At 34.5% G+C, this 18277-nt stretch overlaps 1 protein-coding gene across 1 annotated transcript in view; it reads left to right on the forward strand.

Moving 5' to 3' along the window:
* ALG5 (ALG5 dolichyl-phosphate beta-glucosyltransferase) overlaps positions 1-11645 on the forward strand; it is a 56996-nt gene extending 45351 nt beyond the window's left edge. Inside the window, exons 8-10 of the mRNA XM_044668253.1 lie at positions 573-724; positions 7995-8080; positions 11460-11645. Coding sequence (XP_044524188.1) covers positions 573-724; positions 7995-8080; positions 11460-11575 — 354 coding nt within the window. The 3' untranslated portion in view covers positions 11576-11645. The remainder of the gene's footprint in view (positions 1-572; positions 725-7994; positions 8081-11459) is intronic.
* Positions 11646-18277: the final 6632 nt, after the last annotated feature.

Consider the following 18277-nt stretch of genomic DNA (forward strand, 5'->3'; position numbering starts at 1 on the left):
TTTATAGATAAGGAAACCAAAGCTCAATTGGTATCATAACTGGGTTTCAAACCCAGGGATCTTCACTCCTCTTCCACTGCTCTTTCCAAGAGGCTGCATTTTAGTTTGTCATTATTTCGCTCTGCCATTATAATTATTAGCTTTCTCTTAGACTGATAAAAGTTGGTGACGCAAAGAAGAATCATAAATACACGTGATAATCTACTCCTTGCTTGTAGCAACTTAAAGCTCATTTTTCATGGTAGACTGCCTGGAGCCTTGTGCTCTCAGGAAGTACTGTAGTATTTCTTGTCCTTCTCAACCATTAATAACTCAGGAACTCATTATTTAGTGCCCCTGCTCAGTGGCTCAGCTTCCAGGCATTCTCACTTGTTTTTATTAAATTTTAAAAACTGTCCTTGTGATAAGTTTTGTTGGTGAAGCTAATGGAACTTTGTTTATATGTTAGGTGTACACAGTCAATTTAAAATTAAAACATAGTTATGTGCAGTCAGATACTTTCCACCACTTTAGAGTACCCTTGACAAATAAATGAAAATGCCATCTAAATTGTGTCTGTACTTTGTTTTCAGCGTTCCTATTTCAGAACTCTTCTCATGCATGGATTCCACTTTCTAGTGTGGTTCCTCTGTGTCAAAGAAATCAGAGATACACAGTGTGGGTTCAAGTTATTAACTCGGGAAGCAGCTTTGCTGACTTTTTCAAATTTACACATTGAGCGATGGTAAGTTTTCTGACTTGGCAATATCATGTTAACCTTCTTACAACTGAATGTACAGGCTTTTAAAAAATTTGTATATATGTAACCTAGTTTGACTCGTTGTACTTCCATTATACTTATTAGGTCTTAGTTTGAAGCATGAGTGTTTCAAAGATATTAAAATGTTAATATGCAGATTTATACAAGCCTACATTTTATCTCCTGAAAAGTATAAAATAAGACTAAACACATTGCCCCCTCCAAACAATGCATTCTTTTTCATTAAAAAAATAAATGAAAATAAAGTTATTATAAACATAGCATTTATATAGCACTTTAAGATTTATAAGGCACTGTATAAATATTCTCTCATTTTATCTTTAGTGTTCAATCCACTGTGCCACCTAGATGCCTTATCAGATATGGCATAATTATAAAAGTAATGAATTGCAATTAAATGTCAAAGACCAGTATTTTTAGAGTCAGAAAATTTGGATTTAAAGCCTTGCCCTGCCATTCATTGACTTTGTGACTTTGGGCAAGTCAGGTAATTAATTTCTTTTCTCATTATTTAAAAAACATTTTTTTTAACCCTTACCTTCCACCTTAGAATCAATACTAAGTGTTAGTTCCAAGGCAGAAGAGTGGTATGGGCTAGGCAATTGGGGGGGGGGGGGGCAAGTAACTTGCCCAGGGTCACCCATCTAGGAAGTGTCTGAGGCCAGATTTGAACCCAGGGTCTCTAGGCCTGGCTCTCAATCCACTGAGCCACCCATCTATCCCCTTTCCTCATTATTAATTCAATTAAATAAATATTCTTTTTTCTCATCTGAAAATAGAATTAATGATCTGTAAGGTCCCTTCCCTTTAAATTCTGTGACCCTATCTAAATTTGTTTGGCTGTCAGAATAAGAGTGTGCTAAATAAATTTCACATAAGGCCTTCAAATAATGCCTAGTTTAACTTATTTCTTTCCAAATAATTACATTTATCCCATGTCTATTAGATGAAGCAATTTTCAGTTTAGAAATGTACACTGAAAGGAATGCCAACATACTAAACTAAAATTTGTTTTATTGAGCTTGGAAGTATATTTCAGATACATTATGACTAATATTCTTATCTGTTAACTTATAAATAATATGGAGCAATTTTATATTAATGATTGTGTTTTTAACTATTAAAGAGGATAGTTATTCCCAGTTCTACACTTATTGACTAAAAGTATTTTCTTTTCATTCAGAGTCTTAGTTTTTATGCTTTCCTTAACATCAGGTTGTAAAATGATAATTATCCTTTTTAAAACTGAAAATGTTTTGAGTTGTTAACATTTAAGTCAGTTACTTCTGTTTATATAATATCACTAATCCTCTTTGCCTTAATCACTGAGACTTGCCCAGATTCTAATTATTAGTATTCTCCTCCAGTTTTTAGTATCTGTTTCCAAAGAAACAGATGCCACACCAGAAAAAATGAAGTTGCTTTGGAGAAATCTTTGTTCAGTATTAAAATGATCATTAGAATCCAGAGCTATTTAAATTCTTTGTTTTTTAAAAAAATGGCATATTTTTCCTTGAGCACTCATATTGTTACTGTGTACAATAGCAAAATAATCACCGATATAAATAATCACTATGAAATATGAAACCAGTGAATATAGTTATATGAAGCCACACTTGAAAGGAAGCTCCTCCTCCTGAAGTTATTCATTCAACTGTTATATCCAGATGGGCCAAAAGACTTGTTCTTTGTAGTTTAAAAGGCTTTAGTAATAGGGAATAGTGTTTTCATTGTTGAGGATCTGTTTTTTCCTTGAAATATAAAACTAGTTAAGCTTGATAACCAAAACAATAATGAACTTGGCTTTAGTTAGGTGGACTTTTTTCTTTCAAATTTAATTTTTGTAAAGATTGAAAAAAAAGGAAAAAAAGAACCATTCATTGGAACAGTTTTGTTTCTTCTTAGCCTATTTTGGAGTACCCATGTGCATGTGTATATGTGTGTGTGTATGTGTGTCTTTTACATATTTGGAATCAATAAATATCAAAAGTTGTATGCTTCTTCAAATTCTGTCTTGCTCCATCTCTTGGTAACATTCTTCAGTATTTCATTCAAAACTAATTGAAAATCTCTGATGTGTACTTGTAGAATTTTGTTTTAATAAGCCCTTAATCAAAGCATTCTTTGCTTTAGGGCAGTGATGGTGAACCTTTTAGCGACTGAGTGCTCAACTGCAACCCTCATGCTGCATGTGAGCCCCCTGCCTTACTCCCAGACAGGGGAGGGAGGAAGTACTTCCATTGGGCTGCTGGGCATCGGGATGGGTGATGTGAGATATGTCTTCAAGTGTGCATGGAAAGGGGGAAGGGAACAGCCCCTCTAGCACCCATAGGTTCACCAACACACCTCTATGGTCTTTATTTGAAAACTTATCCACTCTTCCCTTCTAAAGAAACAAACAAAAAAATCTAAAAAAGGGTATGTTTTATTTCATTCTGATTAAGTTCCCAAAGCCTCAAAATCTTCAGATTCTTTCTTTCCTAATATCATCGTGTCCAAATTCTTTTTTACAATGAAATTTTTTTTGATATCTTTTATTTTTACAGTATCTACATTTCCCAGTATATTCATACCCCATCCAAGGGAGCCATTCATTATAACAATGAATAAACCTCAACCTGACTCTTAGAAAAGTTTTGGGATTAGGAAGGGAGAGTTTAATTTATCATCTCAACTCTTAGATAACTCAAAGCAGCATGAATTATCTAATTGGGAAATGGGATAGGATAAAGCTATAGATCTATGGAAAAGTCTAGAAAAGCTGGAGAAAAGTTCTTTTCTTTCATACCAATATCCCTTAGGTACTTCCTAGGGTATCTTTTTAATATTTAATAACTCAGTACTATCCCCCCAAAATACATCTTCTGTCTTTATACAATTAGGGAAGTTTTTATATTTTCCAAGGAGACAACACATCTGATAGTTTTGATCCTTTAAGAAAAGATTACAAAATGAAAATGAGTTCCATAAAATAATTAACATTCTCTAATTATCAGAGAAGGACAATGATTAGCTTCACGTGAAGGCCCACCCACCTTTTTTAGTATAGCCATTTGAACTGTTTCTGCCCCAGACCTATAACCTATCACTTTTTTTCCAGGTCTACTAAGACCACTTCTTTGTTGTGGTTCCCCTCCTCATTAAAGTCACTGGATTTACTGACTTTGTTAACACTTATATGTGTCACTGTTAATAAACTTAATTTTGCTCAAAACTCTATACTTCAGTTTACTTTTGTTAAATTTGCCACATCTCTCCTTCCAAAACAACCTTGAGCTTATTTGTAGTTATTCTTTTTATATTTATTCTACTTAAACTTTTATATGTACAGGTTATTTCCCTTGATACTATTTTTGAGTAGGGAATTGTTCTATTTTTTGTCTTTATATCTCCATTGACTATCATAGTGAGATGGTACACAGTAAGGTCTTAATAAGTGCTTGTTGGTTGATTAATACAGACACACTAGACTTCTTTATGCTTTCAGAATTGCAGTGAGTGAAATATAGTTAATGGGAGAAATAAAATTCCTCAGAAACATACTGCTGCCAAATGCCTTCTAACAAATGTTTAAGTTTTATGTTGCCACATTTGTGAGTGTCTCTGAAAATGGAATATTTGAAATATATTTTTTCCTGGCATTATCAAGACAATTCTGAGAACAGCTTTGCCAGTAACACATTCAACCCAGGGGCTATCTCAATCTTTAAAGTTTAGACATTTTACTAAAAAGATGTTTGTTTTATTGATGTTCTTTTCTTTCTCTTTTAAACATTTCTTTTACTTTCCAATAATTATTTCTGTCCCTTCCACCTGGAAAACTTTCCCTTATATTTAATAAGTATAACCAAGCAAAACAATACCTTAGCCATTTCTAATAATTTTTATCTCTCTTGATACCTCTTGTGCTTCACCTCTTCTAAGAGGCAATGTTCTAAAGTCTTTTATAGTTGTTTTCCTCCATATTTTTGTGGATCTCATTGTTTCCCTAGTTTTACTTATTTCACGATGTATTCGTTCACACAGTTCTTCTCAAGTTTCTATGGATTCTTCATATTTGTCATTTCTTGTAGCATAGTAGTATTCTATTACATTCATATACCACAATTTGTTTCTCCAGTTTCCTTTTGATAACTACCTGCTTTGTTTCAAGTTCTTTGCTACCATGTAAAATGGTGCTATAAAGAGTTTTTCATGTATGAGCCCAGTCACTGTCTTTGACCTCTGAGTTATTTTCTTAGTAGTGAGCCAAAGGGTATACAGAATCAATATTGTTCTAAATTGTTTTCCAGAATTTTTATGCCAATTTATATCCCTCCCAACAGTTCATTAATATTCTGGTTCTCCTGAAGCCCTTTTAACATTTGCAATTTTCATCTTTTGTCATCAGATGTGAGGTGAAACCTAAGTATTTTAATTTGCATTTATTTTATTATTTGTGATTTGGAATACTTTTTCAGAGTTCTTTTATATGGTTCCTTTCTTTTGAAAACTACCTATTTATATCCTTTTACCACATCTCTCTTATAGGAATGGTTCTTTTCTAACTATTTGTATCAGTTCTTTCTGTTGACAATCAGACCTTTATCAAATTCTATGTTTTTTTCCTAATTCACTGCTTTTATTATAATTTTAGCTACATTGATTTTATTTATGCAAAAGCTTTTTGATTTTATATAATGAAAATTGCCCATTTTATCTAATATGGTTATCTCTTTCTCCTATTAACTTAAGAATTCTTTCCCCAATCATAGTTGTGAAAGGTACCTTTTTCTCTTTGCCTCCATTTTAAAAAATTGGATCTTTTAACATTTAGTCATTTGTTCTTTTGGAACTTTTTATGATATTTGGGTAAGAAATTGGTCTAAGCTTAATTTCTGCCATATTTCTAGGTTTCCCAGCAGTTTTTGCCAAATGACTAAAAGCATTCTTATTCTGGTAATTCCATGTACCTTACTAATAAGAAAGTTTATTAATTATGTGTGGAAATGTAATTTAATTTTTTTCACAATCTTTCTTTGGATCCTCAAAAATTCCACATTAATTTGAAGATGGATTTTTTTTTTAATTTTACTCCAGCCCCATGATTGCCTTGGTCATAAGAAATTCCCACCAGAGTATAGCTACCAAGGCAGACCAGCATCTGTCCCACAATTTAAAGAGTTGCCTAGGGCACTAAAGGGTGAAGTTTCTTTTCTAGGGCCATACCTGTGTGTGTCAGAGGAAAGACTTAAGCCAAAACATCTCTACTGCAGGACCTCATCCCCACCACCTACCACTCCGCTTTTGCTATGGCATGCTCCCTCTAATAACAAAATAAAAAATATCAAGCATAGTTGGGTTTTTTAATAAGGTGATTTCTGACCAATGAACTCTCCTCTTAACCTTTTTGTATAAATCGTGAATCAAATCACTTTTTATATCTGATAAAATATAGATTTGTTTAACTAAGTGCTTGCACAATTCAGGACTTAGAAAGTTATTTAATATTGAAAATCTTTTTCAAGTTATTCAGGTATAAGAAAGTATCTCAGTCTAACAATTGATGCTTCTCTGGTAGTATACTCTTATGAAATAGAAAACAAGAATAATGGAGAAAGGTCAGGATAAAACATAAGACTTAATTTTGAGTTTCCTTCCTTCGGGATTGTCAATCCTATTTAACAAGTTTTATATTTTCTTTTGGAAAACACAAAGAACCCTCTTTTTAGATGTTCTATCTTCTTACTTAAATATTTAAGTAGGATAAGAAAAGGTATTAAGTAAGTTTAAAATAACTTTTATCCCAAATTATCCAACTACCTCATTTTGGTGCTAGTTATATAATTAGAATTTAAGCAGGGAAGGGAGAGGTAAAACCCTTAAAGGGGAGAGGGGAACACCTCTCTTCAAATCATGTGAATTGAGACTTAAAACCAATCTTTCTAGGCCAGAGTAATACAATATAGCTTTATTTTTTTAATATGTACTGAGACTTAAAAGAGTATAGGCATAGGCTTATGCCACTCATGCGAATATAAGAAAATAGATTTGAGAAGAAACCTATTTCTTGTAGAGAACTTTAATTTTTTTTTAATGTGCGGAAGGATTAAGGAACAATAAAGAATATTCTTGTATCCGTTTTTTCTATTGCCTTTGCACTCAGGAGCAGGAGAAATTCAGTGGCAAAATGCAAGGAAACACTTTGAGAGAGTCCATGCTAACTGAGGGTCAGTTTCCATTTCTTCCTCAACAAATAGAAAAGCTTCAAGAAAAAGTTTCACCATGGTTAGGGAAATAATGGCAAACTAGAAAAGGTGACTAGAAATGTCCATAAAAGTCTCATCTATGTATTAATTTCTATCCTTATGATTACCTATCTGTACAATTACACCCAAAGTTCTATTCAAATTTACAGTCTGAATATCTTTCTGTGTGTTATACTACAGATATACAATAGCAGGAAAGTTAAGTGAATTAACTAGCCACTTTGCTGAGTGCTTTATGAATACTATCTAATTTGGCTCTCATACAACCTGATGATATTGGTGCTATTTTCATTGCCATTTTACAGTGAAGGAAACTGAGACAGAGCTTAAGTGACTTGCCCAAGGTCACACAGCTAGAAAATGGATTGTGACTGAATTTGAACTCAGTTCTTCCTAACTCCAGACTTAGTGCTCCATTCACTGTACCACCTGGCTGCCATAATAGAAGAAACAATGCCATCAGAGAGGGAACCCACAGTCATGACCTTTGGAGAGAAATCTTGATTCCCTGGGTAGTGGCAGCAAAAATTACTTAAGTTATCTACAGGCTGTGAACTTTCTATTTGGGGACTTCTTTGAGACTAATGTCATTACCTCAGTATTAGGTTGTGTATTAAACATTGTAACAGGCTCTCAGCTCTTAAACTTCTTAAAGTTAGGATTAACAACCATTTTTCCTAGATGTGTTATAGTAAAATAAAACACTCTTTAAAACAACAGGACTGGGCTTAAAATGCCACCAAATTTCCAAATGCTCCAATTTCTAATCAATACTCTCCATTTCTCCTTATTTGAATCTCAGTCATATCCTTAAGTTATTTTGTCTTCTTCATAGCTTGGCTTTTTATTAATTTTCATTGTTTGTGGATCTGACCTTCAGAGAACCACATAAACTGAACAACTGTTGAACAAGCTGATTTTAATTATGCCATGTCAGAGATCTAATTACAAACCAACTTACTTTTTAAAAAATGTATCTATTTCAGGGCATTTGATGTAGAGCTTCTTTATATTGCGCAATTTTTTAAAATTCCAATAGCAGAAATTGCTGTCAACTGGACTGAAATTGAAGGTAAGTGTGGATCATTCATATGACAAATGGACTTAAGTCAGCCCAAGTCAAAACAGATTTTTTAAGGCCTCTCCTTTCCTTGTTGCTATTAGGGTCTGGTCAGCTTTCAATATAAATGGATCAACTCATATCCTTTCTGCCACAATTTCTCAAATTTTTTTCCCTTCTAAAATGAAAGAATTCCCCTATTTTAGCCCAGAAACTCACTTAACAGGTACCAGAAAAGGTGCCATGCTTGTCAAAATAACTTAGAAATTTTGAGGATAGATTTTGCTGTTTGTTAGAATTGTATTCATTTGACCCACTCTACAGATATCTAATGGACATCTTTTAAAAAGTGGATAAACCTGCAGGCCTGTTCCATATATAAAATTTATATATACATATATATGCCATATATAATTCAATAGCTATTAAACATATATGTTGTATATCTGGAGAAAAAAATAAGTGTTTTGTGCGTCTTCCTAGCCTTATAATATCATTAATATAGGGAGCACTTGGATGAAAAAACTCCCTCTTATCAATGCAAACCTGAAACTGTTCTACAATTTATAAGATTAGAAAGTTTTCTGAGACAATGAGAAGGTAAGTGATTTTCCCATGACCCTGTAGCCAGGATATGTCAGAAGAAGGATTTTAGCCCAAGTAGTTTTGACTCTGAGGGCAGCCTTCTAGCCACTGTCTCTTGGTCCATAAATATTCTGGACTATAGTGATTTTGTTTATAATTGTATGCTATTTACAAGACAAAGTGCCACACTGGGCTGCTATTAGATTAATGTATAACTATATACAAGTAGGTAATTATAAGTATGTCTTTGCCTTGGCACTAGTTCTGACATTAACTTGCTTTGTAAGCTGTATCTCCTTTAAAGCTTATAAAACAAAACCAGGTGAATGAATACCCAAATGAATGTTACCTTTCTCCGAGTTCCATTCCTGTCATTTCCAAAAAGATATCTTATCTAGCCATCAGGTTAATTCCACATCTGGAAGGCTTACTCAGTCTAAGAATTAATCCAGGCTTCCCAAAGTTTTCCAGACTGTAGATGTTCCAGAATCCACCTATATTTCTCCAGTCTATTCTAGAATGGATGCATTAATTTATTTAGGGTTTGAACTGACCCCTATGTCTTAGAGAGTGGAGAAGCAGAGGTGTGTTTTCATTGCCTTTGCTTTTGTTTTCAGCCCAATTCAGTGAGCATTTATTAAGGGCCAAACAGTGCTAGGCACTGGGGGTACTTCTGCCTCCATGTAGAAGTCATACTGAGGAATTTCTACAAACAGTTTATGTTTGGCTTTCCACACGTGGATAAAAAGGATCTCCAACTTCATACAAGCACAAAAGGTAATAGAACACGTGTAGAACAGCCTTTATTTCACCCTGGAGAAAATACAAAAGATGCAGAGGACTCACAAAAGCTTATAAACAGAGAAAGCACTCAAAATAGTTTCTCCTCCAACGGACACAAACTAAGGTTTGCCAACAGGGCAATACTTCATAATTCCAGTAAATCTTTAGTGTTCTTTTTTTTTTTTTAAACTCTTAACTTCTGTGTATTGGCTCCTTGGTGGAAGAGTGGTAAGGGTGGGCAATGGAAGTCAAGTGACTTGCCCAGGGTCACACAGCTAGGAAGTGTCTGAGGCCGGATTTGAACCTAGGACCTCCTGTCTCTAGGCCTGGCTCTCAATCCACTGAGCTACCCAGCTGCCCCCCAATCTTTAATATTCTAACAAGGTTCTCCAGTATCTTTTCTAGACACGTAGAATCCCCTTGTATTCCACTACTGAGCAGATATTTTGTGGTTCCTGGAAAATCAGCCCCCTTCTAGTTCTACCTGTGCAATCCAGATATCACATAGTAACGGAGGGGGACTATATGCAGGCCTTATGCTTCCCTCTTTGTTGCCCCATAGCTGCACCAGCCACCAGCACTTTGGCAATCTTCCTTTCTCTCAAAGCTAGATTTTGGAACTATCCCTTTTCTGATACAAGGCTAGATCCTCTAATTAGGAAGCTGTGGATCAGGAACATTGCTCAAAAAGTAATCTCTCAGGCTAGTGGGCAAACACATCTCCTTCTTCCAGGTGTGTGTAAGAACTATCACTGTTCTTTCTTGGCCTAAGGAACTACATAATCAAGGACTCTTCTTGCTGACCAAGTGAAAGAGAAAGCTGTGTGTGAACACCTGTTACTTCCATGCACCTCCTACCTCTAAACAACAAATAAGATTTCTGGAAGTGGCAAGAGATCCTATAAATGTCTTTGCCCACTTGTATTCCTTGGACAATTAATTAATTGCATCACTCTTTAATTTTAGGTACCTTGATTTTCTCATTTATGAAATGGAAATAACACATGTCCCATAAACTATGTAGAATGAGATTATTATGTCCAGAGCTCTTTGTGCTCCCTGAGTTTTTATAGAAACTACTATATAAGTTTATAGTAGTGGGATAAGGCATGCTTTAAACGTGAATTATAATGATAGTGAAATGGACTTGGTACTAACAATTTTTCTACTTTTCCTCAAATTGTACATGTATAAATATAGAACTAGTAATAGTTAACAATAGACAAGCTGTACAGCATAGCTTCAAGCAGTTAGATCATTCATGGTATGACAATCTGGTCTAGCCTGATAGTTGGGTATAATGGAAAGAGTAGGGGATTTAGATTTGGGAGAGACATGCATTCATAGCCTAGTGCTAATACTTTTTAACCATGAGACCCTCCCAGAGCTGGTTTCCTAATCCACAAAATGAGGGCAGTAATTCCTGCTCACAGCAATGATGTAAGAAAAATAGCTAAAGACTATAAATGTGAATTATTACTAAGGTTGGATCATTATACATAGAAATCTTTTGTGAACTCTTATATGGTGTTTTGACTATTTTTTATGTGATTGTTGCTTCGCTAGTAACAACATGAATTATTTTATGAGGAAAATTAATATTATGCTATATTATTTAATGCCCGGTGTTACTTTGTGATCCACATTTTTCCTATTTTTTGTCAGACCCCCGCCTCTGAAGGGCAGGCAGTTTCTAAAGGGTATGATGATTCCCAGTTCCCAAGGCATCTGCTCATTAACGAACTTGAGCTAGGCTCTTCCCAAGTGAGACCCTAGATTTCATTGTCCCCTTAGACAGAGAACCAGCTATGCCCATCCAGAGAAGAAATCTTCCTGTCCTTGTTTCTAGCTTTTGCATTCTAGAGTTATTTTATATAGCTTATTAAAGTTTGATCAGTATTTAAGCAGGCTTGAAAGATGATGTCAAAGGTAGTTTTGCATGACTTTTTAGTGGTTTTTAAATTGACTTTTCCTTCAATTCTTATGTAAGCCAATTTATTTTAAATTCTCTTTATAATTACAGGTTCTAAGCTGGTCCCATTTTGGAGCTGGCTACAGATGGGCAAAGATCTTCTTTTTATACGACTTCAATATTTGACTGGTATCTGGAAGCTTATAAACTTGCGGAAAAAAAATTAGGTTATTCATGAGGGTATTAATATGCACCAATGCCATTTCATAACTATTAAATAAAACTGATATAAAGCTGTGGGTCTGGTCTACTTTTTCTTTCTTTTTTTAAGAAAACAAATAATTTCAGTTCTTTTGGGAGGTAATTAGAACAAAAGACTTTTAAAAGTAGGTATGTAGGGGTAGTATTTTCTAGTTTTGTGAGTGTTTGAACGTAGCTCTTTGCTTATCACTTTGTCATATACATGCGTGTGTGTATGTGTTTATATATATATTTATGCATACACAAATGTTTTCTTACATGTAGCTGGTTTTAATCATGTATTTAAAGATAAATGCCAAAAATGTAGCAAGTGGGGTTTTGCAATAAATTTTGCTAGAAAAGCTAATAATCAAAATTCTGTTCCAAGAATTAGCAGTTTTATTCGTATAAATTGTTATTGTCTCACTAAGTTTATTAAAATATTTCCTTTAATCAGATTTATTAGGAATTGTTAGAGTATCAGTTTCTAGGTTTTGCTATAAGATTCGGTTTTCTAATAATGAGACTATCAGCTCTTCTAATATTGAATATCTTTTGCCATATTAATAGCTTCTGTTTTTTAAGGCAATATTCTCAAAAAAGTTATTTAAAAGATAAGTGTATAAAAAGTACATGTTCTAAGCTAAGGTAATTTGGAAGTAATATTGTAATTTTTTCATTGTTCTCAAAATATTATTTTAAAATAAATCTATGACTAATGAGTGCAATAGTACTTGGGATTTTTTGAGGAAATTTTTCATCAGTGACAGTTTTCTATATTTATTTTCTCTTCATTTTCCTTATGAAATATAAAGTACATTTCAAGATATTTAAAACAAAATCAACATAATTTTAAAGTATTCTTGGTAAAAGTTTTCCCTAAATTACATTTACAATAAATAATCTTAATTGCCTAAATGTCAAAGTAATTTTACTTATATATACCTTGGCAAAATTCAGATCTCATGATCATAGTCCTTTTGAATTTTTCATTAGAATATTATACTCTTCCCTTTCCTAATTATTTCTGTCTATGCTTTACTAATTCTTATATCAATAATAAAGCATTACATCTTGCCCTTCTCTAGATAGTTCTCCCAAACTGTGAACAAGAAAACATTAGGTCAATGCAAAGCATTTTTCCTAAATATATTTCCAGAGTTTCTTAAAAAAATGTTATGGGTATGTTGCATTTGAAGTTTACTTTTCATATACTTTCATGAAGTTGTTCATTTCCATCAACCCTTGTGCCATGATAAATCTAAAGTGCATAAAAAGTAATCTGGGGCAGCTGGGTAGCTCAGGTAAGAGAACCAAGCCTGGAGACAGGAGGTCCTGGGTTCAAATTCAACCTCAGTCAGATACTTCCTAGCTGTGTATCCTGTACAAGTAACTTAACTAACCCTTATTGCATAGCCCTTTTTAAAATCTCTTCTGCCTTGGAACCAATACTTAGTCTCAATTCTAAGGCAGAAGGTAAAGGTTTGATAACAAATAATTATTCTAAACACTTCCTTCTCTGGTGTTGTATCAGGTAGTAAAAACAAGTAGAAGTGGGCCATATGCCTATGAATCTACTTAACTAATAATTCCTGTACAAGACAAGATGAAGACATCTGCTGCTTTAACTTATGCTAATTATGTTTGATATCCTTCCTCTTTCACAGTTACATCTTTGGTTGTGAATAATGTAAAACTTTGAATAACCAAAAATGGCATCATTGTTCCTTAATGTCTATGTAACCAAATAAATTAGCAATCCTTTCAGCCAGAAAGATAGTTTGATCTTCTGGGTTTACCTAAGGATTCCTTCATAATCTTTGTGCATGTATATGTGTGTGTGTGTGTATACATACATATGTATATTTATACATGCAAGTGTGTATATATAGATGCCATGTTCCTGTGCCCTTTTTTGTGAATTTGATTAAATTTGTCTATGTGTTGACCACCTTCATCCTTACAACTTTTTAATTTTATGGTGAATAAAAAGATTTCATAAGTTTTTAGTCTATTTAAGTTAAATGCTGATTTTAATTTCATGAATAGGAATTAAAGTTAAAAATTAAAGAGTACACTAATTTTTAGAGGAATGTATTAACTAAAAAGTTTTATCAACAAAACATGTCTTAGTGTACAAAAGGAGGGAAGTACAGAGGAGAGCAAACAGTAACTTTCTTACTATCTTATTAAATGTAATATGTTTATACTTTTAAAAATGCTAACAACTTCAGTTTCTTATACAATTCTTTCTTGCTCTTTGTATATTGTAATGGTTTTTGTTTAATTCAGAATAAAGAATGTTTTAAATTACTGAATTGAAGAAAAGGGTCTTTTAAACTGAAGAATTTATCTCACATTAAAGATTTTCAGTTTAAGGGGACATCTAGGTGGCCCAGTGGATCAAGAGCCAGGCCTAGAGACAGGAGGTCCTGTGTTCAAATGTGACCTCAGACACTTCCTAGCTGTGTGACTCCGGGCAAGTCACTTAATCCCCATTTCCTAGCTTTTACTGCTCTTCTGGTAAGGGTTAAAAAAGAGTTTTTAAAAAAAGATTTTCAGTTTAAAATACAAATATCCATAGTTAAATCTCACTTTAATGTTAATTTTTTTGATCAGATTACCTGACAACTTGCTAAGGATTGCCAGAATTAGAATTTTGATTTGGAGAGTAACAAAGAAGTTAAAGGAGTTTGAAGCCTCTATTAAGTGCCATAGTGGAAGATTTTCTTTAGCCAGAGACTAGCATAAGGGTCCTGAGAGCCAGGGCTCTGAGAATGGAGAAGAGGGAGGTAGAAAAAAAGATTGGAGGGCATTGAAAAGTGTTGGTCCAGCAACTGCCAATGTGCCAGTGAAAATTATCTCAGTGAAGCTTTGCCACACTACTACAGTTGGCCAATACCTAGAAAGCACAAAATCTTAGGGGAAAAAAATGTTCATTGGTCACACATTATTATTCCCATTGATGACCTGCTTCCCTTTCCCCTTCACAAAGCCATTTTTCTCTTTCAAAATGTCACAAATCAGTTCTTTAATAAAGCCTTTGAGAATAACTGTCCAGTTAATGTTACTCTAAAAATAATAGTAATCAACATCCACCAAATGTTTTGACCAAATATAGATTCTTGTGCAAGTTTTCAGCCTTCATTTATAGGGATTAAGGTAGCTGGCCAGTATCCTTTAATACTTAAATGATTGTTCAATCTTATCTCAAAATGGGATCCCTCATTGTGTGCAGCTCATTCTGCCTATCAGTGGCCTCATCAATGTTTCATAGCCCCCTAACATATTGACCTTTTTAATACCTTTAAACATTATTTGAATACTATTACAGCACTCAAGCAATCCATCCATTCTCCCTTGTTTTTGCTGCATAACCAGCCTATCTCCTTTTTCTTAAACTACATCTATCTCCCGGTTAATCCCTTTAATGTCATTTCTTCTTGCTTATGAGTCATGGCTAGTAAGATGTTCTAGCCTGTGTGTACCCACCATCTTGGCCTTTTGGTTTACATACAGTTTTCTTCTGAGATCAAGGTGTTCTGTCATTTATAGCTATATAACATCACTTAAAGAATATTGGTGTCTAATTGTCTGTTTTGGGGAGCAGCTTTGTGTATCACCTGTTGTCCAGATCCTCCACTCGGTGTTATTCTGGGGAGAGGGAGTTTCTTTACTGGGACATGGAGTTGAGAACCTCAACCTTTGCATTTATGTCCTAACACAGCACTATGCTCATTGGGATAGTGGGGCCTAACTTACCCAAATATATTGGGAGAACTGTCTGTCAATAATATAAACCTGCTTTGTAGGGTATGAACATCTGAGAAGCCTTTGCCAATTCTACTTAATGCTAGTGCCTTCCCTCTAAGATTATCTCCATTTCTTCCTGTATATATCTTAATTAGACATAGATATATTGTCTCTCCATTAGACTGTGAACTCCTAGAGGAAAAGGGAATTGTTTTTGCTTTTCTTTGTATCTCTAAGACTTAGCACATGGCCTGTACAGTGAATGCATAATAAATGCTATTGACTTCACTTTTCTAAGCTAGTCCTCAGAAAAAGATACTGAGTGGACTTGTAATCCAAGCCTTTCAAGCTTTTATTCCATTGGCATAACTTTCAGGAGCTCAAACTTATCTCCATTCCAACACAAAGCATCAGGGTGGGACTCTTTGTAAAGATGTGATGTTCAATATGCAGACTAAAATTCTGTATTAGGTGGAGCCAAGATGGCAGATTAGAGGCAGCAACCAGCCAAACTCTCCCAACAGTCCCCTCCAAACACTTTGAAAATAATGCCTCAATTCAAATTTTGGAGTGGGAAAGCCAACCAAAGGTCCAGGGGAAATACTTTTCCTACCTAAGACAATTTAAAAGATTGGCAGGAAAGGTCTGTGACACTGGGGTGGAGGCCTATCCAGAACACAGCAGCAGCAGCGGGCCTCAGGGGTGACGGCAACAGTGGCATCATCTGACATTTGACATCATCTAATCTCAGTCCAGGGTTTATTATGGCTTCTATCATCAGTCAATTTGGGGTACAAAGCTTATAACCAATTGTAACATGCAGAGCCAGTGAAAAGAGTGGAAGACTTAAACACAAAAGACAGATTCGAGACCTGCTAACTACTAGCTTTGTGACATTGGGTTTGAGCCTTCTGAGTCCATTTTTCTATTGTTTTCCAGTTGTTTCCACTTCTTTGTGACCACAATTTTGGGATTTCTTGGCAAAGATATGAGTGGCTTGCTATTTCCTTCTCCAGTGTCTTTTTTCTCATCAGTAAAGTTAGGATTATTAATTGTATAACCTATCTTTCAGGGTTGTTGTGGGGAACAAATGAGATCATGTATGTAATGGACTTTGTAACCTATAAAGTATTAAATGAGTAAGAGACAAGGAACAGACCCGTGATTTCATTGCTATAGGGAGTTCCACCAATGCAGGTCAGTCTCTTCTCTACTACTTAAAATTTTAGAGAACTGGCTAGAGCACTGAGAGGTTGAGTGATTTGCTCAGTCACAAAACCAGTATGTAACAAAAGCAAGACTTAAACCCAGATCTTTCTGGATTGTTATCATGTCTCTCACGTTAAGTGAATATGAGCTGTTATTATCCAACATTATCAATTACTTCCCTACCCACAACTCTCTTCTCCAGTTAGTCATATTTCTTTACCATACATTCTATGAGTCATTCCTGTCTTGAAGACTTTTCTTTATGCTTCACTACTCTTGCTTAGCATGACTTAAAGTGGGAAGATTTCAGCAGTAATCTAAGCTAACTCATTTTTTGTTTTCATGTCATTTTAAATTATTACATTCAGTTGGCACATTGTTAGCTAATTCAAAGTATAATAGATAGAGAATTGTACTTGGAATCACAGAACCTGTGTTCCAGTCTTAGCTACTAACTACCACCCATGTGACCTTAGATAAGTCGCTTTCTCCTTGGATCTCCATTTCTTCATCTGCAAAAGAAGGGGCTTGGACTAAATAACCCTTAAGTTTTCTGATAGGCTTTATATTTATGATCTTATAATCTAATAAGAGAATGCAAGGGAATCTGTGTTCAGAGGCTGTTGCTGAATCAGATTAAATTCAATGAAATAAGTACTTAGTATGTTCAAGACACAGTGCTAAATACCATAAGGGATGCAAAGATGAAAAAAAAAAAAAAAAAACCACAACAGGTCCTGACCTGCAGGTATTTTAGTGGGGTTTGAAGTTCCCAATTACAAATGTGCCCAGGAAGTTGGAAATGACATATGTGAGACTGAAATTGCAGGGTGGAATTCCAGTTGCAAGAGAGGGGGTCAGGCCACAGCTCAGAATTCCAGGGGGAATTCCACTCTGCAATTTCAATCTCACACATAAATGTAATGAAGGCAAAGGCAAGATCCAGACAAAGTGCTTTGGGAAATTTTTTTTTTTTAATGATCACTTCCTGCTCAGAACTTAATCAGGGAAAACTACATGTAAGGGGTGTATATTTTAATGGAATTCTAGAAAAGGACATCAATGTTAATTCACTTCTGGAGAATTCAGGCTGAAAAATGAACATAAGTCAATGTGTTCTTAACCAGTGAAAAATTTTACAGATTTCCAAAATATTGAATGTATTCCATGACAGATAGTAAAACATTTAAACAAAATAATGACAAAATATAATGAAAATGAATCTTAGTAAATCAGTCTAGTACTATAAAATTCAATATATTCTATGACTTAGACCTACATTATTTTTTTTATTTCTTTTTATTTTTTATCTGGTCACATGATCCTCGTCTCCCTCTCCTCTTCCATCCCAAACCCCAGAGTTGGCAATCAATTTCACTGGGTTATACATATATCATCATTCAAATCCTATTTGCATATTACTCATTTTTGTCATAGAATAATCTTTTAAAACCAAAACCCCAAATCATATACCCATCTAAACAAGTATATGTTTTCTTCTGTATTTCTACTCCCACAGTTCTTTCTCCAGATGTGGACAGCATTCTTTCTCATAAGTCCGTCAGTGTTGTCCTGGACCATTGCATTGCTTTCAGTAGCAGTCAGTCACTTTTGATCATCCCACAATGTTTCAGTTTCTGTGTGCAATGTTCTCCTGGTTCTGCTTAGTTCGCTCTGCATCAGTTCATGTAAGACCTACATTATTTCTAATGACTTTTTTGTGAAGA

The sequence above is a fragment of the Gracilinanus agilis genome, chromosome 3 (genome assembly GCF_016433145.1).
Source record: "Gracilinanus agilis isolate LMUSP501 chromosome 3, AgileGrace, whole genome shotgun sequence".
NCBI lineage: Eukaryota > Metazoa > Chordata > Mammalia > Didelphimorphia > Didelphidae > Gracilinanus > Gracilinanus agilis.